General features: G+C 42.8%; 1 protein-coding gene across 1 annotated transcript in view; it reads right to left on the reverse strand.

The window, feature by feature from the left end:
* The window catches only part of SLC44A5 (solute carrier family 44 member 5), a 450,883-nt gene extending 440,330 nt beyond the window's left edge, over positions 1-10,553 (reverse strand). The window contains exon 1 of the mRNA XM_069594802.1: positions 10,168-10,553. Within this exon, the coding sequence (XP_069450903.1) occupies positions 10,168-10,201 (34 nt within the window). The 5' untranslated portion in view covers positions 10,202-10,553. The remainder of the gene's footprint in view (positions 1-10,167) is intronic.
* Between the last annotated feature and the right edge of the window lie 11,298 nt (positions 10,554-21,851).

Below are 21,851 nucleotides of genomic sequence, written 5' to 3' on the forward strand. Positions count from 1 at the left end.
GGATATTTTATTAAATATTTCATCAGGAAATCCATTCCTGTTTCTCTTCTCACACTATATTTAATATTTTTAAAGATAATCTGTTTACAGAAATAAAAGACAAAAAAGAAACATCCTTATAACTAATATAAAACCATTGTACATTAATTCCCTCCTTATCTCCCCAAGAAACTGTCCTAGAAAGCAGCCAAAATTTAAAATAGTGAAAGAAAGGACTTCCCTGGTGGTCCAGCGATTAAGAATGTGCCTGCCAACGCCGGGGACACGGTTCCATCCCTGCTCCAGGAAGATCCCACATGCAGTGGGGCAACTAAACTCACGCATCCTAAAGCGCATGCTCTGCAGCGAGAGGAGCCACAGCGATGGGAAGCCTAAGCACCACAACTAGGGAGCACGGCCGCTCGCCGCAGTTAGAGAAAAGCCCAACCGCGACGACGAAGACCCAGTGCAGCCAAAAATAAACAAATCCACTATATATATATATACATGTATATATATATACACACACATATATATGTATATATATGTGTATATATACAGTTCAATTGTTTAAAAAAACAGTGAAAGAGAAGTAAAAGACCACTTCACAAAGCAAATGGCACAAGCAAGGAATGAAACCTGCCATCATTTCTCCCATCTTAAAAAAGTTTTCTTTTTTCTTGATGATTACTACTCCCAGCCACAGCACCATTACTTTGCTCCCTTTGCCACAAAAGCCCTCAAAAGAGTTGGCTCTGATGTCTCCAATTCTTCTCCTCCCGTGCTCTCTCAACCTATTCCAACTGCCCTTGTCAAGGTCTTCAGTAACCCTCACAGCAATAAATGCCACGGTCACTTCTCAACCCTCATGTTACTTCATCAGCAGCATTTGACACAGTCAATTATTCTTTTCCACTCTGATACACTTCCTCCCTTGGCTCTGGTACCCCTCACACTCCTGACTTTCCCCTTACTCACCAGTTGCCCTTTCTGAATCTCCTTTACCAGTTTCCACTCCATCTCCCTTCCCTCTTAATAATGCAGTAACCTTGGGCTTAGATCATGTCTCTCAGCCTACACTCACTTGCCAGGAAGTTATTCAGCCTAAGGTCTTACCACCTAGGTGCCAATGTCTCCCAAACTCACATCATCAGCCCAGCCTCTCCCACAGACTCCAGATTCATGTGTTTGACCTCCTACTTGTCATCTCCACTTGATTATCAAATGAACACTTCAACTCATATGTGTCCAAAACTGATCTCCTAAAAAAAACAAAACAAAACAAAACAAAAACTGAACTCCTTTCTCACTAAACTTGCCCCATCCACAATCTTCCAATACCAGCTGATAATGACTCCATCCTATTAGTAGCCCAGGTCACAAACTATGGAATCATCCATGACTCATATCTCTCTTACACAGCCTGTTAGTTCTGGAAACCATATTAGCTCCACCCTCAAAATATATTCCATGTCTTTCCATTTCTCAGGCCCTCCACTGCTACTGCACTGATAGTTGCCACCATCATTTCTCAACTGAAATATTGCAAGACTCTTTACTGGTCTTCTAGCTTCTCTCCTGCCCTGAGAAGATATTTTCAACGTGGTAGCCACAGCAATTCTTTTCAAATTCAGTCAGAGCCCATTAGTCCTTTCAAAACCTTCGATGATGCCCCATTTCATTGAAGATTAAAGTCAAAGTCTTTAAAATTGCCTACAGGGCCGGATGTGATCTAGTCCTCCCTCACTGTTCTGCCCCCCTTTCCTATTTCTATTTTCTTCACTAATTTCATTCATTCTCCTTTCTGTTTATCAAACATGCCAGTATACTCTCACCAGGGGGTCTTTGCACTGGCTTTTCTCTCTTTCTGAAAGATTCTTCCTCCTCCATAAAAACTACTTTGTCTCCTTCAATATTATGTTTCCAATTAAGTCAACCTAACCATCCTATTCGGAGAAGGCAATGGCACCCCACTCTAGTACTCTTGCCTGGAAAATCCCATGGGTGGAGGAGCCTGGTAGGCTGCAGTCCATGGGGTCACGAAGAGTCAGACACGACTGAGCAACTTCACTTTCACTTTTCACTTTCATGCATTGGAGAAGGAAATGGCAACCCACTCCTTGCCTGGAGAATCCCAGGGACAGGGGAGCCTGGTGGGCTGCCGTCTATGGGGTCGCACAGAGTCGGACATGACTGAAGTGACTTAGCAGCAGCAGCAGCAGCAACCATCCTATTAATAGCTCACCCTCCCTCACCAGGCCATCACCAGCCCTCCAAATCCCCCAGATCTTGCTCTATTTTTTTCCTCATAGTACATTTCCATTTTTAATCTCAACAGTTTATTCATGGTCTGTGTTCCCTACCTAAAGGCTCCATTTTGATTCCCAAATACACTTCTAGCACAGAGTAAGTCTTCAGTTAATATTTGTCAAGTGAATGAAGAAATGAGTGAGGGGCTGAAATAAAGCAGACCACTATTCTACACTGAAGTAGAAGAATCACAGCCTTCTTCATGTTTACTTTATCCTTTCTCACTCTCCTTGTCATACATCAAGGGACTAGTTGGGCTGGGAGGGGGCAGGGACTCCCTGGTAGGGAGAAGTAGATAAATATAGCTGGAGAAGGGTTTATTGGGAGATTTTAGGTTTAAGGGACTTTTTGTCTTTTCGGTTTGGAGGTCTGTTGGAGGACTTGGGGGCATCTGTAGTCCATCACTCTCATTTTTTCATTTGGTGGGGCTTTTATTTGGAAGGTACCTGCCAAACCAAGTGAATTATAGAGGGCAGAAATGAGGACCAATCAAAGAAGTGGAGGAGAAGGAATCAAGCTACTAAAAGGACCTCAAGGGAAACAGGGAAAAGAGGACTTCAGGTTTTCAGCCCAGCTCTCTGAAGTAATAAAGAGAACCAAGATTCAGGGCCAATGCCAAGACTAGTAATGAAGATTGTGAATTCAGTTTTTTATTTATTCCCAGGAGCCTGGAAGTAGCAGCTAGCTTAGGGGAAATCCTGGAGTAATTATATAAATAAAATTAATCAGTTATATATAAAAGATATGTAAATTAAAGATTAATAATGATATATTAATCCTTTACATATAAAAATTATATAAATAAGTAAATTATTGTAGTGGAAGGTTTTAAAACTATATATGTTTTTTTCACACATACACAGTCTCGCCTACTATTTACACACCATAAGAGGGTCCCTACCTCCCAAGATAAAGGTACAAAAGTAATGAACCACAGATATATTCATTTTCCAATGTTGTGTAACAAACTTTAGTCACTCAGCACAACAGTACCCGTTTATCATCTCTCACTGTTTCTGCAATATTGGAATCCAAAAATAGGCTGGTTGGGTAGACCTAGGTAAGGATTTCTCATGACGTTCAGTTAGATGTTGGCTAAGGCTATAGACACCGGAAGGCCTAACTGGGCTAGAGGGTCTGTTTCTAAGGTAAGTCGTGCACAAGGTGGGCAAGCTGAAGTTGGCTCTTACCAAGAGGCCTCAGTTCTTTCCCACGTGGGCGTCTCCACCAGAATGCCTGAGTGCCTTCACAACTTGGCAGCTGGTCTTCCCCAAAGTAAGCAATATAAGAGCACCAGATATACAAGAGCGAGACAGAAGCCGCCATGTCTTTATGTACAACATAGCCTTCCACCACACGCTACAGGCCACATACAGCCCCAATTCAGTGTGGGACAGGAGTATGTAAAGGTGTGAACACCAGGAGGCAAAAAACACTGATGCCATCTTAAAGACTAGCTACCACAGCAGTTAAATGGCTTTCCGCGGGAATGGCAAAATGACTGGAATCTACTTCAGAGGGGACCCACATGCATCTTTTCCAACTTATACCACTTCAAAAAATGAGAATATTTGTTCACTTTGTCTAGCCTCCCTATCTCTAGAGAGGCCCTAAAACCTCTGTACAATATCACCTTAGCACTTGTGAGCAGTTAGCCTACTTTGTTAGCAATGTATTTTTTATTTTAAAAGTGGATCACAAACAATAAAGTTGTGATACTTCTGAGGAAAGTGTATCATCCTCTTGATTCAGCATGAAAAAGCAAAATTGATCTCCCTTTCTATGTTAGACTTGAGAGATCTTGAGGAAAGTGAACAGGTAGTAAAACAGTGAATATAACTCAGCTAAAAAGAATGCATTTGAATCAGTTCTAATGAGATGGATGAAACTGGAGCCGATTGTACAGAGTGAAGTAAGTCAGAAAGGAAAACACCAATACAGTATAATAACGTATATATACGAAATTTAGAAAGATGGTAATGATGACCCTATATGCAAGACAGCAAAAGAGACAGATATAAAGAACAGACTTTTGGACTCTGTGGAAGAAGGCAAGGGTGGGATGATTTGGGAGAAGAGCATTGAAACGTGTATTATCATATGTGAAATAGATCACCAGTCCAAGTTTGATGCATGAGACAGGGCACTCAAAGCCGATGCACTGGGACACCCCTGAGGGATGATGGGATGGGGAAGGCTGTGGAAGGGGGGTTCAGGAGGAGGAACACATGTACACCCATGGCTGATTCATACCAGTGTATGGCAAAAACCACTACAACATTGTAAAGTAATTAGCCTCCAATTAAAATTAATTAATTAATTTTAAAAAACACTGAACATAATCAAAGGAGAGTGTGTCATACGGCTTGGTTATGCTTTTATCCACAGTACAAAATTTATTCTTAGACCCCAAGAAAGTACCTAATATGTTTTTGTCTCAGTTTCCTTATATGTAAAATGCAGACATGATCACACTCGCATGTACAGAGTGAAATCTGAATTTACATTGGGAACTGAGCTCTAGTTTAAATACATATCAAGATATGCCTGTATACATCTCTCTCTCTAGATATAGAGAGAAACATATCCTGACTTATACATAATATGCAATTACAAATAATACACTTGACCAAATTCCTTATATAGACTATTCATATTTGACAGCATTACTCACCTCTTACTATAGCATTCCTCCACTAACTCTATCAACACTGAGCCTTTCTTTTAACTCTAACCTGCTATGACTCTCAATGCTATGAAAAAAATCTGATGTCATAAACACATTGTGTTACGGTACCAGTAAGGACCAAAACCACTCTTAGTTACATAATCCCTTAGTACTAGCAGCCCTGCCAGCCTCAAGAGTCCATCGGACCACAAAGAAAACAGGGAGAGGGGACTAAACAATGTCCTGAAGCTACAAAAATTCTTCACATAGTTTTCATTATTAATTGCTGGCAAAAAAAATGCAGACAGGTGAAGGTGGGAGAGACAGTGGAGGGCTTTAAAATTATGATTTACACGTCTTCTAAATATCATGGCACCTTCTAGGAATAAATGCCTATGGGACAGAAAATCATCCAACAAACCCAATGTCCTGCCGTCTTCCCCACTGCCAACATCTCCACAGCAAGATAGAGACCCAGGAGTATGATTTCCTTGCTAATTAGATGTCAAGCAGATACCTCCAACAAATAGCAGTTTTTATCACTACTTTTTTTATGCTGTTTTCATCTGTGAGGTTTATAATCCATTAGAGCTACCTAATAATAAGTAAAATCAAAGAGCTTTTTTAAAAGCCTGTGTGCTTTTATTGTTATAAATGCTTCACAAGTAAAAAGCAGTCAAAAGCATAAAGATACCTTGATTTGAACTTCCTTTGTGCTTGAATTAGAGTGTTTCTCTTGGCATACTCTCACATCAGGCTTCTGCTTCTCTTGGCAAAATCATAAACTGGCTGATGTTGTCTCAGAGGCTTTCTCATGTCCCCTTTCCAAGCATCACCCTTCTTTCACGGACCCCTTTCCGTTACCTAGGAGCCTCTTGTCCTGCCTTCCACATTCCACCTACTGCACAATAATGTTCTAGGCGCTTTGTACTCCTCCCTTCTACCATTAAAATATGCTTTTCCTAAGATTTACTTGCTTTGAAAGAATCGTTGGGGGCTGGGGAATGGGGATGATGACTAACCTTTACGAAAATGTTGAATTATTAATAGTCCTCATTCTCTTTAGAATTGTTTCCGTAAGCAGAGATTCCTAGAAATGCTATCAACATCTCAGCCCCAAATATGGCAGGTAAGAGGGCTCTCAGCAGGAGGCCTCAGTTCCTTGATTATAACTAGACCTTTTAGAAAAGTGAAGTTCATTGGGTTGGGACTTTACTTGGCCTAGGGTGTTTTGACGTAGGAAAGCTGCTCTCCCTGAAACCATCCTCAAGGATGAGAATGAAGCCTTATATGTCCAGTGACCATCCAATAGGCTTCTCACTGCACTTAAACTAAAATCTAACTCTTATTTAGGGTCCCAAAAGTCTGGCCTCTCCCTACCAGTCTCTACCTAATGTAATGCACTCCAGCCAAACTGGCAGTTCTTCTGTATTTGAACGTCCCAAGCCAAAATCTCATTCCTGCCTTAAGGCTTGCAGTGCCATGTTCCAGCTCTTGGCAGGTAAATTACTCATCATTTGGTTCCCAGCTCAAATGTCACAATCTAAAGTAACCTCACACACACACACACACAAATAAACTAACCCCACAATCACTTTCCAGAATCTGTCCTATTTTATTTTCATGATATTAATCATTGTAAAATTTTCTTATTCATATATTTGTTTACCTAGTCTTTCCAAGCCTCCCTCTTAATATACCTTTCATTGGGTATCATGTTTATCAATGCATCCCTAATTGTGCACAGAACCTAGTACATATCCAGTAGTCAATAAAATTCCTGAATGAATGCATAAATAGATGAATCCAAGCATAACTTAACCTTTAAATGTGAATGAGAATCCTTGTTGTACTAATAATACTGGGGGAGGAGGGTTAGTATCACTATAATCGATATAACTAACCTATGCTTATAAGACTTTTATTGAAATGGACTACAGCATATCTTTTCATTGCTGCTAAGTCACTTCAGTTGTGTCTGACTCTGTGTGACCCCATAGACGGCAGCCCACCAGGCTCCCCTGTCCCTGGGATTCTCCAGGCAAGAACACTGGAGTGGGTTGCCATTTCCTTCTCCAATGCATGGAAGTGAAAAGTGAAAGTGAAGTTGCTCAGTCGTGTCCAACTTGTAGCGACCCCATGGACTGCAGCCCACCAGACTCCTCTGTCGATGGGATTTTCCAGGCAAGAGTACTGGAGTGGGCTGCTGTTGCCTTCTCCATCTTTTCATAAAATATTATAAATATTGGATTGACAAATATTCTTTTATAAAAGTCATTTTATAAATGTCTTTAAATGAGTGCCACAAATGAAAGCTAGTATCTTCTGTCAGTATTAAAAGACTGTTTCCCTTTGGCCAATTTCTAGCTTTCTAGATGTGTAGTGTCTGTTGCAAGGACCACAGGAGCCAATGAGCAACTTGCCTGTCACATGCTCTAACAAATCATCTAAGCAGAGAAACAGCTCTGGATAGAGGATAACCAACACAGGCAGGATGCTGCTAAATGTATAGTTTATTATTCACAAAGTTTGCCCCAGCCTGCCAAAAAAAACTAAACTGGCAAACAAAAATGCCCTCGCATTTAGCAGTTTGGTTTTCTACCAGGCAGTCCCAGTTTAAGTTGGTTGTAGCTTAGAAGCAGATGTCTGGGAGCAGTTCAGCAAGCCAGCAGTCAGATGCTTTTGTAAAGTGCTCCTCTTAAAAGGCAACATTGAGGCAAATAAATGGATTCCAACTTCCTGGGCTTGCCTTTGAACTATCACAATTAACTGTGCTTTGCTAAAGGGAAACTCCAAGGATTTTCTCAAAGGTTTCTTTCCTTTTAAGAAAGAAATGGCAATCTGGTTTAAAGAAAAAGAAACTCGGCATTAGTAGAGAGAGAAAAAAACACACAAATCAGTAAGAGTTCAATAACATAACTTTTAAAGAAAACATGTAGCATGAGAAAATCTTATTTTTAAAGAACTACAATAAACTTTCTTGAGATATTTCCTAGGAAAGCCTAGTTATTAATTCCTCCAAAAAAAAAAAAAACTCAACATTTAAATGACAAAACTCTATTAATTGCTGCTCTTCAATTAGTTCACTATCCAGTTAAATTTAAGAAAATACAATCCTATCTTGGCTTACAAATCAAAAACTTCTTTGTGTTTGGGGTGGGTAGTAATGAGATATGTTTCATCAAACTGTTATACTAGTTCACTTATTAATTTGGCCTCAATTGTATCTTTTTGCATGTCTACCAAGATTAATTTCAGGGTAAGATTGTCTCCACCTAGCATGTATTGTAAAACTGGAAAAATTTTTCCACTCTTCATGGCTCATTTACAATCTGCCAGTTTTGGGGTGGGTATGAAATGTATTTCTGCCAATGGATAGCCGTTCAGCAGTGCTGAAAACCAATCCTTCTGTTTCATTCATGGTGCGATATGGTTTCATAAAAAGGAGTGAACCAAAAGTGCAGCTAATGCACCCTGTCATTCTGGGTTTATACTCATTCTTTGAGATTGTCATAAGAAAATTGTTCGTAGATGAATATATGAATATATTCTCTCATTCTTTCTTTAGTCGTCTACCACTGTAAACATGTACTAAGTCACTGGGAGAGAAAAAAATGAAGATTAAGGCCTTTTCTATTTTACAGGAGCTGTATTATTTTTAAGGAAACGCATTGCACTAAAATTATATATCTATTATAGTTTAGAGCAGAAAAGAGAAAATCCTGGGTATTTCGTAACAACATCTTCTAAAAGATTAAGAAGCATGGTTTGAAACCCTTTCCAATAAGTGATTTGAGTACTCAGCGGCAATTAAAAGTCAAGCTGAAGCACCAAGATAAAGTTGTGTCCCCCTAGTGACCTCTAGAGTAGAGCTAAGCTCCCACAAGCAAGACTTGGGGGAAAAAAAGGAAGCAGCAAGCCAAAGCCTGGCGCGCTGCTGCAAACCAAACCTGTATTTTCAAGAGTACATCCCTTCGCATCTCAGTGTGGTCCCGTTTTATTAAACCCCAAAGTGCGATAAATGTCCGCCTCCAGGGCTATTAGGCCCATTGGGTTGAAATCCAACTTCAAACGCCACTGCTTCCTCCTTCCCACCAAGCTCCGGTGCAGTTCCCCGGCACAGGCTTCCTCACCGCGCATGGTGCCCAGCTGGTTTCCACCTCCCTGCAGTGCTGCAAGACCACCTCTCCGCCACCGCTAGCTCCCCAGCGCGAGAGTCGAAGCGCTAGTCCGCCGGCCAGCGGCCACCTCTGCTAGTCCGCGCTGCGGTCGCGGGCGGCGAGTGCACCCGCTCCCGGCGCGCAGCGCGGCGCTGGGCGAGTCCTGGATGCACAGCTCCTGCTGGACGCCGCCTACGAGGCTCCCTCCAGAGTTCAGCTCTCGACCACTCCGCGATGCCTGAAGTCACCCGGCAACAAGCTCATCCTTATCCTCCCTGCCAGAGCTTCTCCCCCTCTGAACTTTCCAACTTTAGAAGCCCTGGTTCCAAACGAGCAACAGGGGCCCGCCTCAACAAGGGGATTCACTGCCCGCCTCAGCAGGTCGGGAAGACGGGAAAAGCCTGCAGGGACCCTACCCGCAGCAAATCCCCTTGACCATGGGGGGAAAAGAGAGCCAGACAGCTCCTATCTCCTCTTGAGGCTGGAGGGTGGGAAAATGGATGCAGAACTTGTCACCCTGGGATGAAGGGATGGAGGGAGAAGGCAGGTTGGGAGGAGAGAGTAGTAGAGAGACACCTCGAAAAACTCACTCTGTGTCTGTCTGTCTGTCTGTCTGTCTGTCTGTCTCTCTCTCTCTCTCTCTCTTTCTCTCTCTCTCTCTCACACACACACACACACACACACACACACGCACACACACAGCCTGATTCCGAAAAGGTTAAGACTAGAGGAGCCAAGCCGCTTCTCTCCCCACTGCCCTGAGGGGGTAAGGCGCAACAGATACCCAAGCTCTTGGAGTGGGAAAGGAGTGGGGTGAGAACAAGAGTCTCCAGGTTTCCCCGGGTTACAAAAAGGGGACAAACTCCTATCGGAGTCTCCTTGGAGGTAAAGGAAGGTGCAGCAGTTCTCCCTGCCTCCCAGAGAAGGAAAACTCTTCCCCAGCAGGCAGCCTTCCACTTGGCCAAGCCCGGATGTAAACAGGCTAGCCACAGGGGCGGTCGGCGGATGGGAGGTGGGATGGAGCGAGGTGAGAATGGAGCGTGAACTCACCCTTGATGCTGGGGGGCTTTCTCTTCTTGGCCATCTCCTGTCCCCTCCCCTCCCCCAGACCCCCGGAGCGTTTCCTCCTGCTGTCACCCAGCTCCTGGAGCGGGCACCGTGGAGGGCTTCCAGGCGAGCTCTCGCCGCGGCTCTCAGCTCAGCGAGCTCTTTGTTGCTGTGATGGCATCTGCGAGGCGGCGGCGGCGGCGGCCCGGCTGCGCGCTCGGCTCTGCTCGGCTCGGCTGGGGCGGGCGCCGCCGCCCCTCTGCTCTCCGCCACGCGGAGCTGGTGAAGCTCGCGCTCGCTCTGCTGCGGCCGCTCAGACTGCGGCGGCGGCCGTGGATGCTGCTGTGCTGCTGCTGCTGCTGGAGGGGGCAGCGCCGGGTCCCCCGAGTGCCCGCCCAGCACTGACCTCCCCCTTTCGCACACCCTCCCTCCCCTACTCCCCCACCCCAGGGTGTCCCGTCTGAGCCGCCGACTCCAATCCAACCAGTGACGGCGCTGTCTTCCAGCCGCCTGTGCTGGGGAAGGCGATGGTGGCGGCGGCAGGGGACTGCTGGAGGAAGTGGGGGTCCCGCGGCCATCTGCGACTCGGGAGGAGAAAGCCAGACGGTCCAACTCTGATAGAGCTCGCATCCTGCCTGCCTCGGCGCCTCGGAAGCTAACAGCCCCACCCCAGGTGGCAGGGCGCGACGTCGGCGGCGGGGAAGGCCCGCGAAAGGCACCAGTCCGTACGCCAAGAACTCCGGCCAACTGCAGGGGTATTGGCACCTGCACTTGCGACCGGGCCCCTCCGCAAAAAGCTGGTCTCGGGCACCGAGCCCGAATTCCAAGCGGGCGATGAGCCCCGGGACGCGCGGATGCCTCTGCCCCTGCGGAACCGAGAAGGGAAGAGAGCCACTGGATAGTGAGTGGTAGAGAGGAGAGAAATTAAGTTCCAGAGGCCGCCCAGGGACAGACGACTGGAAGAATGACCTACTTCAGGCCCTAAACTTGTTATAGTGAAAACTCAGGACAGGTCCCTTAGGGCTGCGGAAAAAGAGGAAAGAAAGCACGCTCTCGGAAACTGGAGAAATTAGGAGGTGGAGGAGTGATTTCTTGACCTCCAGGAGAAACTGTTCCAATGGTCGAGTTCTTCCTCGCTCTGATTGTCATTTGAAGTTTTCATTACCCGGAAGGAGCTGTCCTCCTCTAGCGTGCTGATCAGAAAGGGAGTCTCACCGGTGTGGCCGGGCAGCAAGGTCATGCAAAAGTCTGACTGATCTGAGAATGTAAAGGTAACCAAATTATTGTTGTTCAATCGCTCAATCGTGTCTGATCCTTTGCGACCCCTTGGCCTGCAGTACACCAGGCTTCCCTGTCCTTCACTATCTTCCAGAGTTTGCTCAAACTTATGTCCATTGAGTCGCTGATGCTATCTAACTATCTCATCCTTTGCCTCCCTCTTTTCATTTTGCCTTCAATCCTGCCCAGCATCAGGGTCTTTTCCAATGAGTTGTCCAAAGTGTTGAAGGTGGCCAAAGTATCGGAGCTTCAGCATCAGCCCTCCCAATGAACATTCGGGGTTGATTTCCTTTAGGATTGGTAGCCTAGCTTTAAAGGAATGATGGAAGGAGTAGAGTAGGGAGATTGCCATATGCATGCGGGAAGATGCCAATTCCTTTCTTTCTTTGCAGGAACTGGGATTTCCTCAAAACCCACATTCTAATTCACAGAGATCTTATCAGCAGTTCCCTCTTGCCTGTATCCCCAACCTAATCTGATTATCTAAACATCCAGTGATTCACTTCAGGACCACTAGTCAGAAGTTGCCCCGGCATTGATGTGTTGCCCCTGTATGAACACTGGAGTCCAATATACACACTGCTATATTTTAAATGGATAACCAACAAGAACCTACTGTATAGCACATGGAACTCTGCTCATTGTCATGAGGCAGCCTGGATGGAAGAGGGGTTGGGAGAGAATGGATACATGTATATGGATGGCTGGTTTCCTCCACTGTTCACCTGAAAATATCAAAACATTGACAATTGGCTCTATCTCAATATAAAATAAGAAGTTTGAAGAAGGAAAAAAAAAAAAAAACACTGGAGTCCAAGTCTCTGGTCTTGAATTCTAACCCTGCAACATCATAGCTTTGAGAATTTGCACAAGTCATTTAATCCTGCTGTGCTGCTTCCTGATTTATAAAATATCATCTCAAAGATTCCTTCCAGTTCTAATAAATGTCCTGAGATTTCTTAGTCACAAAATAGTCAGATTTTTTTGCACTCTTTCTAAATTTAACTTTATACAATGTTTTATATTGAGGTAAGTAGTTTGAAGAAAATATGAAATACCCAATTCTTCTCACAACAAAGATGTTGAATGCTATTAAAAAACAAAATAGCAAGCTTATTTTAATTAGCAACATAGGCCCATTCTCTGTTGTATAGCTAGAAATGAGACTTAATCAAAACTTTCTCTTCCAAAAGGCCGTCTTTGATTTAATTCTAAACTACTTTTCAGACTCTTAAAATGTGTAAATATTAGACGTGGAAACATTCTTTATGTGTTCATACTTTATCACTAAATACTAATTATTGCCTATATTAAGACAATGTCTGACAGTTCATTCATTACTTTCACATACTTTATTTCATTTGATGCTGACCACAAACTTGGGAATTCAGAGGGCAGGCCCTGTCTTCCATGTTTTATACATGAGGACATGAGGTTCCTGGAGGTACAATTATTTGTTCACAGCTTTCAGGACTTCTGTGAAGCTCTTCTAACTTAACATCAGCCTCATGGCACCCCAATCCAGTACTCTTGCCTGGAAAATCCCATGGATGGAGGAGCCTGGTGGGCTGCAGTCCATGGGGTCGCTAAGGGTCGGACACGACTGAGCGACTTCACTTTCACTTTTCACTTTCATACATTGGAGAAGGAAATGGTAACCCACTCCAGTGTTCTTGCCTGGAGAATCCCAGGGACGAGGGAGCCTGGTGGGCTGCCGTCTATGGGGCCACATAGAGTCAGACACGACTGAAGTGACGTAGCAGTAGCAGTAGCATTCCATGACGTAGCAGTAGCAGTAGCATTCCGTGAGCTGCCTATGAAATAGAATAGCTCTGTTTCAGACCAGGAGTTGTTTCCTTCTATTTATTGCTTCCATGATGCCATTACTATTAGCAGAGGGAACTCAAGATTTTAGTTGACAAACTGTCTATTTTGTGTACATGGCTTCCCTGGTGGCTCAGATAGCAAGGAATTTGCCTGCAATGTAGGAGACCTAGGTTCAATTCCTGATTCAGGAAGATCCTCTGGAGAAGGGAATGGCAACACACTTCACTATTCTTGCCCCCAAAATTCCATAGATGGGCAGGCTACAGTCCATTGGGTCACAGAGTTGGACACGACTGAGAGACTCACAGTTTCACTTTCATGATTAACTTGTAGAACTTCTAAGTATTTTTGCATGCATTTTCTTAATTGTAGGTCACAACTATTACAGAAGACTATGAAAAGAGGTGTGTTGAGCCCAACCAAACAGATGAGTGAACAGACCCAGAGACATTACAGTCACAGCTACTCAGGCCCTGGGTAGCTCACAGTGCATGCTTTTGTTTAAGGATTGTAAATAGAATATTTGTAGGGATCAAAAAAGCAAGAGAGTTCCAGAAAAACATACTCCAGCTTTATTGACTATTCCAAAGCCTTTGACTGTGTGGACTGCCAAGGTCCAGCCTCAGCAGAGTCCAGGGATATCCTCAGGATGGATGACATTGGCAAATGAAGATAATCAGATAAAGAGATAAAGAAAGAGACAAGGGGTGACCAAGCTTCTTCAAGCGAGGCCCATTTACTTTATTCTTCTCGGGGCTTTTATACCCTGAGTTATACATACAGCAAGGTGAAAAATGCAGAGTCAACTCAACATTCCATCAGTAATAACTTTTATCGATATCAGGTTCCCTCCTGCAGAAGTCTTATTTTCTGTACATCATCTTCTATTCCGGAGGCCTGTTAATATTCCATGATCTCTTTTTGATAAAGGTTGGTCAGCCAGAACACCAGAACAATGATTTTCCCTTGAAGTGTTTCTTCTTAAATTCTTAGCCTGCATCACTCTTAAAGTACAGAGTTACATTTTTATGGAGCAAAGATTCAGCGGCTTACAGCAAGGAAAGAACTTATTAACTCAAAGTCTAATGTTGCTAATGCTAAGGCCATTACTTGTTTCTTTCACATTCTGACCTTATGCACTCCTAGGAACACAATGGATAAGGGATGTGAGAACTTGGCAGTAAGCATAGGCTCAACAATGTTACAGGAGTCTGGCTAAACTTGCCAAGTAAGGTAGAATGCTAACAGAGGGTTTGAAACACTCCTTTCATGCCCAGGATACTTATCAACTAGAGCCCTAAGTTAACTCTTTTGGTCAGGGGCTTCCCCTTGCTAATGTCAGAAGAGCTGGTGAAAGACATAAAATAATAAGACAGACAGATTCTGGTTCGGGGGTAGATGCTCAAGCAGGTCCAGGGGGTCTGTCGAGTCCTGAGGCTTTGCTCATCAGGACTCTTCCACATGACCTTGTCATGGGTCAGATGGCCCAGGGATTCCCTCGAGTCCTGCATGACCTTGTCATGGGTGGGATCTCCCATGCTGGCTCCCGGCAGTGTACCACAACAACTCTGGAAAATTTTGAAAGAGATGGGAATACCAGACCACCTGACCTGCCTCTTGAGAAATCTGTATGCAGGTCAAGAAGCAACCGTTAGAACTGGACATGGAACAACAAATTCGTTCCAAATAGGGAAAGGAGTACATCAAGGCTGTATACTGTCACCCTGCTTATTTAATTCATATGCAGAGTATATTATGAGAAATGCTGGGCTGGATGAAGCACAAGCTGGAATCAAGATTGCCGGGAGAAATATCAGTCACCTCAGATATGCAGATGACACCACCCTCATGGCAAAAAGTGAAGAGGAACTAAAAAGCCTCTTGATGAAAGCAAACGAGGAGAGTGAAAAAGTTGGCTTAAAGCTTAACATTCAGAAAACGAAGATCATGGCATCTGATCCCGTCACTTCATGGCAAATAGATGGGGAAACAGTGAAAACAGTGTCAGACTTTATTTTGGGGGGCTCCAAAATCACTGCAGATGGTGACTGCAGCCATGAAATTAATAGACGCTTGCTCCTTGGAAGAAAAGTTATGACCAACCTAGACAACATATTAAAAAGCAGAGACATTACTTTGCCAACAAAGGTCCACAACATATTAAAAAGCAGAGACATTACTTTGCCAACAAAGGTCTGTCTAGTCAAAGCTATGGTTTTTCCAGTAGTCAGGTACGGATGTGAGAGTTGGGCTATAAAGAAAGCTGAGTGCCGAAGAATTGATGCTTTTGAACTGTGGTGTTGGAGAAGACTCTTGAGGGTCCCTTGGACTGCAAGGAGATCCAACCAGTCCATCCTAAAGGAAATCAACCCTGAATATTCATTGGAAGGACTGATGCTGAAGCTGAATCTCCAATACATTGGCCACCTGATATGAAGAACTAACTCATTTGAAAGACCCTGAGCTGGGAAAGATTGAAGGCAGGAGAAGAAGGGTACAATAAAGGATGAGATGGTTGGATGGCATCACCTACTCAATGGACATGAGTTTGAGTAAACTCAGGGAGTTGGTGATGGACAGGGAGGGCTGGTTGCTGCAGCCCATGGAGTCACAAAGAGTCAGACATAACTGAGTGACTGAACTGAACTGAGGGATCAGTAAAGCAAAGTACATGACACAAGCAGTATACATATGTAAAAAAATGTTAGTCACCAGAGGCCAGATTCTTTGAAGACCCCATGGACTATAGCCCACTAGTCCTCTGTCCATGAAATTCTCCAGGCAGGAATACTAGAATGTGTTACCATTTCCTTCTCTAGGGGATCTTCCTGACCCAGGGGTCAAACCCAAGTCTGCACTTCAGGCAGGTTCTTTGCCATCTAAGCCACCAGGGAAGCCCCATACATATGTAGGCTACACTTAAGTGAGAGGTAACGACTTCAGGAAGTTGAGAGCACGTGTACCACTACACAGCTGCAAGTTGGCTTGTGGGGATGGAAACCTTGGATATGAGGATTCTCATTTTTGAAGAGGATTCAGGAATCTGGATTCCCAGATAAAATATTCTTTTCATGTTGGTTAACATGAAACAAAGCAAAACAAGGCAGGCTAAACAGAACACAACTGTCAGTAATATACAGCTTATGGGCTGTGTATATCTGTATCCATTTTCACATCCCATCAAGTTTTTTTTTTTTTCTTGGCTGTACTGGGTCTTCATTGCTGTGTGTGCTTTTCTCTATTTGTGACCAGTGTGGGCTACTCTCTAGTTGCTATACATGGGCTTCTCTTGTTGCCAAGGATGGGCTCTAGTGCGTGTGGGCTTCAGCAGTTGCAGCTCCCAGGCTCTAGGGCACAGGCTCAATAGTTGCGGTGCATGGGCTTAGATGCTCTGTGGCATGTGGGATCTTCCCCAACCTGGGATCCAGCCTGGGTCTCCTGCACTGGTAAGTGGATTCTTTACTACTGAGCCACTAGGGAAGCCCTCAATTGAGTTTTATCACCAAAGAGTAAGTACTGAACCAAATCCTTGGAACTAATCTAATTCTGTTGGTGTCTCTATACTCTTAGAATTAGAGGTTATCAAGGCTTTAGGTCCATTTAATCATGATTTCTAAAGATAGATTGCAGAGATTGGCGTTTTTAAATTTCTGGCTGTTCTTAGAGCCATCAATGAGAATGGCCACAGTAAATCAAAAATGTTAAGTCATATGTAATTCTGCTGGGCATGAGGAAATCTCTACATTTTATTTGATGATGATAATGAAGTATTGATGGTAACAAGGACAAAACTGACCTAATATCTATTTCCCTTTATAGGAAGGTTCTGAATGGACCCCTTCAAAGGGTACTCACAGTACTACAGTGGTAACTTTAGTTATATGTAGTGTAATAATTCTATTTAGATTATTCCAGCCCTGTCAAGACTACCTATCGAGTAAAAGACAATCAGAATGGTGGAAAGGAATACACGGTCAAGTGTGGAAGTATCACGTGAGCCCAACAGGGAAAATGAACATGTCATACAAATTATACTTAAGACCAAAGTTAAAATATCATTCATACGACAAAAAGCATGATTGTCATTAATTGTATGTTACTGCCACTGCAGTAAAAAGGTTGAAAATATAACCCTCAGAAGATTATTTTTGGCTGAAATATTTTATACTGAATATCTATCCATAAATTGACTTCCCAGGTGGCTCAGTAGTAAAGCATTTGCCTGTTAATACAGGAGACGCAGGTTGATCTCTGTGTAGTGCACTAAAAAGAATTCCCTGGAGAAGGGAATGGCTACCCACTTCACTATTCTTGCCTGGATAATCCCAGGGACAGAGGAACTTGAGGGCTAAGTCCATAGGGTCGCACAGAGTCAGACACAACTGAAGCAACTTAGCACGCAGTTTAGGGAAAGTGAAAGGGAGGAACAAAGCCCCACTGATTTTAATCATTTTAATACCAAAGACTATCAAAAGAATCCAAACTTGCCCCACTAGTATTGTTAAATTTTACATACAAAAAAAAGCATAATACTCACTTTAGCTGAGGTTTTAAGGGAAACTGCAATTATGTGACTACAGGTAAAAAAGGTAAAAAGAGAAAAGATGGCAGGAAGAGAGAGAGATAGTCCAACTAGTGCACTTAAAAGAATTCCCATAGCACTTATATACTCAAAATCATCCTATGAAGGAGTGGAGAAATGGAGGCTGGCTTCCTACCCCATCTCACACAACGTTATGGATACGTGAGACCTTAAGTTATACATCTTCCCTTTCTCTCTGATCATTATAATAGATACACAGATATTCATTACAATAACATTTCACCTGAATTTAGTTGGAGGGTCCTGGAATGAGAGTTTATAGAATCTTACCTCATTCTAGTTCTTCCATTGATGACCCTGACCTTAAGAAATGTGATTTCACTTAAGCATGTCTGAATTGCACAGAAAGACATGAAATTCAGAGACAGCATTTAGGGACTTAAATGTCAATTCTAGGTTTCTGAGGTGGAACCCTCTCAAGAAGATTCCTTAACACTTTACTACTTTCAGAGCAAAACTCTTCTGCAGTGATACCTGCCTAGCCATGATACAGCCATCACTACTAGCAACTGAACCTATGAGAAAGAAAATTTAATTTTCCTAAGTTCAATTTCCCAGTTGTCATCTAACTCTAGGACTATGTCCTTCTAAAATGGAGTTAATTAACATGGAACCTTATTGTACCCACAATGATGTATATGCTTAAGAGAGTTCAACTCCACAGAAACCCACAGGAAACAAGAGAAGGCATTTGGAAAGGCCAAGAAATCCTCAAACTAGGTCTCTGCTCAAATTATTCAGAAGTTCCTCTGGGGGAAATAGCACAGACCTGGCCTGAGTAAAGCAGTGTATAGGTGGAAGGGTAGTCAGATATTATATAGAGATAGTTTGCTATGTATGATCTATAGTTAAACTCACAAGGTTTTATGGAATAGATATATAAACAAATAAAGTTGTTTTCCTTAATACTCCAGCTGACCTGCTCAAGGACAGAATATTCAATCTGACCTCTGCTAGCTTCCAAGTAATCATTTTACCCTAAAAATGTTCTCGTAACCCCCCTCCATTATAATTCTGTTTATAATTTTGTTCCTTTACTCAGTCTACCAATCAACCAACTGACCTCTCCATGTAAGAGTGAGCAATTTGCATGCAAAATAAATAGCGCACAAAATAAAGAAACATTTTAGAGATATTTTTGATAATGGACCAAATTGTAATTTCCATTCTTTTCTCTTTCTATTTATTCAGTCTGACATGTGTATATGTATTGAGTAACACTATATGCCAGTCATGTTCTAGGTGATTGGGCATACAATGGAGAAATAAAACAACATGACCTGTGCATGCATGGTATTTACACTTTTATAGAGGAGATAGAATTAACCTTAAATTCCTCATGAAAATAGCACATCCAAAGACTCCAGGAGGAAATTTAGGATTAGAACAGTGGTTTCCAAATTCCAAATTGATAGGCATCCCATCAGTTAAAAAGAAAATTGCTAGCCCAACTCCAACCATATTTATTTGGTTGTATTTACATTGAGTGTACTATTGTATTAATACATGTATACATAATAAGAATGAAGTGAAGTGAAGTGAAGTCGCTCAGTCGTGTCCAACTCGTTGCGATCCCGTGGACTGTAGCCTACCAGGCTCCTCTGTCCATGGGATTCTCCAGGCAAGAATCCTGGAGTGGGTTGCCATTTCCTTCTCCAGGGGATCTTCCTGACCCAGGGATCAAACCCAGGTCTCCTACGTTGCAGGCAGATGCTTTAACCTCTGAGCCACCAGGGATGGCCCATTTTCAAAAACCTTACCCTTTAAAAATACAAAAATTTGCATTTTTAACGGGTAAGGTTTTTGAAAATGGACCATCTTGCTCACCGCCAGACACTATTGCATTGGATGAACTAAAGGAAGATCAATGTGGCTGAAGTTTACTGTGCTGTGCTGTGCTTAGTCTCTCAGTCATGTCCGATTCTTTGTGACCCTATGGACCGCAGCCTGCCGGGCTCCTCTGTCCATGGGGTTTCTCCAGGCAAGAATACTGGAGTGGGTTGCCATGCCCGCCTCCAGGGGATCTTCCCGACCCAGAGATCAAACCCAGGTCTCCCGCATTGCAGCCTGATTCTTTACCATCTGAGCCACCAGGGAAGCCTAAGAATACTGGTGTGGGTAGCCCATCCCTTCTCCAGGGGATCTTCCTACACAGGAATCGAACCAGGGTCTCCTGCATTGCAGGAAAATTCTTCATCAGCTGAGCTATCAGGGAAGCCCTGAGGTTTACTACATGGGGATGATTTTAAGAAGAGGAAGACATGACTTAATTTACCTTTAATAATAAAACTCTGATTCCTTGACTCCTGTATGGGTAATTGGAATAAGTCTAATAAGTTAATTATATGGCTGTTGGGTTGGACGAGAGTTAAAGTTTCACATTAACACTCAGATGTGTTCTGGAGCCCCTTATTGGGCCTAAAAGCAGTGTTGCTCTATACTAATGAACACAACTGGCAGTCAGATCTTGGTTTCTAAATACCACTGTCCACAAGACACAGAGAGGGATCTTTGGAGAAATGACTCCAGGTCTGTAGCAGACAAAGTAGTAGGTGAACTAAGAACATCTTGATGTGCCAGAAAGCAAGGAAGTCCTCAAAGACCAATGAGCTCAGGACAAAAGGACAAATGAGCCAGCTTGAAGTAGTTGTCTACTGGTCAAAATTATGAAGATTTGAGTTTAAAAAGATATATATACAAAATAATGATAATGGATTATAATACATTGAATAAAATAAAATTTATGAATCCAGGGGCATGTGAAGTTTCTTCAGTCATGTCCGACTCTTTGCAACCCTATAGACTGTAGCCCACCTGGCTCTTCTGTCCATGGGATTCTCTAAGTAAGAATCCTGGAGTCGATTGCCATGCCTTCCTCTAGGGATCTTCCTGACCCAGGGATCCAACACATCTCTAACATCTCCTGCAATGGCAGGTGGGTTCTTTACTACTAGCGTCACCTGGGAAGCCCTATGAATCATAGTGGTATCCAAAAGAGAGAATTTTAGGTTTTTTTGTTTTTGTTTTTGTTTTTGTTTTTTTAAGAAGAATTGAGCTAGTAAGTGTAGAAGATAAAATTAGAAAATCATCATTTGGCAAACTTCCCATATAACATCTAAGGATCATCAATGGATGCTAAAGCCTTTGGATAAAAGGTTGTTGAGAACATGATATTCTTATATATTATCGTGTATAGTAGTTGTTGACTGAAAAGGGAAGATTATATCTTTAATGGAGAGTTGGTGTGGTCACCACCTTAATCAATAATCAAACTTAGCATCATCAATAGCTGAACTAAGTGTCATGTGCCTCCTGATGGGAATCAATAATAAATACATATCACCTATGTAGTTTACTTATAAAAAATGTTTAACCTAAATCTAATCATGATGAAACAAGTCAGATAAAATCAAAATGTGCAATTCTATAAGACACTGTCCTGGATTTTTTTTTTTAATATAAAAGTCAGCATCATGAAAAAAACAGAGGGACTAAAGAGGAATAAATATCAAATGCAACTGGATCCTGGATCAGGGTGGGGAAAGTAAACCACATATAACAGACATTTTGGACAATTAAAAAGTTAAATATGGACTGTACGTTAGATATTATTCAATTAATGTGATTTTCTTACATATGTTAGTAGTATTGGTATATAGGAGAATGTCCTTATCCTTAGGAGATGCATACTGTTATTGTTATATAGGAGACTGGCCTATATAGTATTGTTATATAGTGATAGCTCATGGTGGATGATGTCAAATTTGTGCTCTCTGAAGGGACCAGGGACCAGGCTTGATAACTCAAGAGTTTTTGTGTATCAGAGTTTTATTAAAGTGAAAAAGGGACAGAGGAAGCTTCTGGCATAGACATCAGAAGGGGGACGGAGAGTACCCCCCTCACTAGTCTTAGCAAGGGAGTTATATACATTTTAAATTGGTTATTACAGTAAATCAAAAGAATGTCTCGATCGTAAAAG

The sequence above is a fragment of the Ovis canadensis genome, chromosome 1 (genome assembly GCF_042477335.2).
Source record: "Ovis canadensis isolate MfBH-ARS-UI-01 breed Bighorn chromosome 1, ARS-UI_OviCan_v2, whole genome shotgun sequence".
Taxonomy (NCBI): domain Eukaryota; kingdom Metazoa; phylum Chordata; class Mammalia; order Artiodactyla; family Bovidae; genus Ovis; species Ovis canadensis.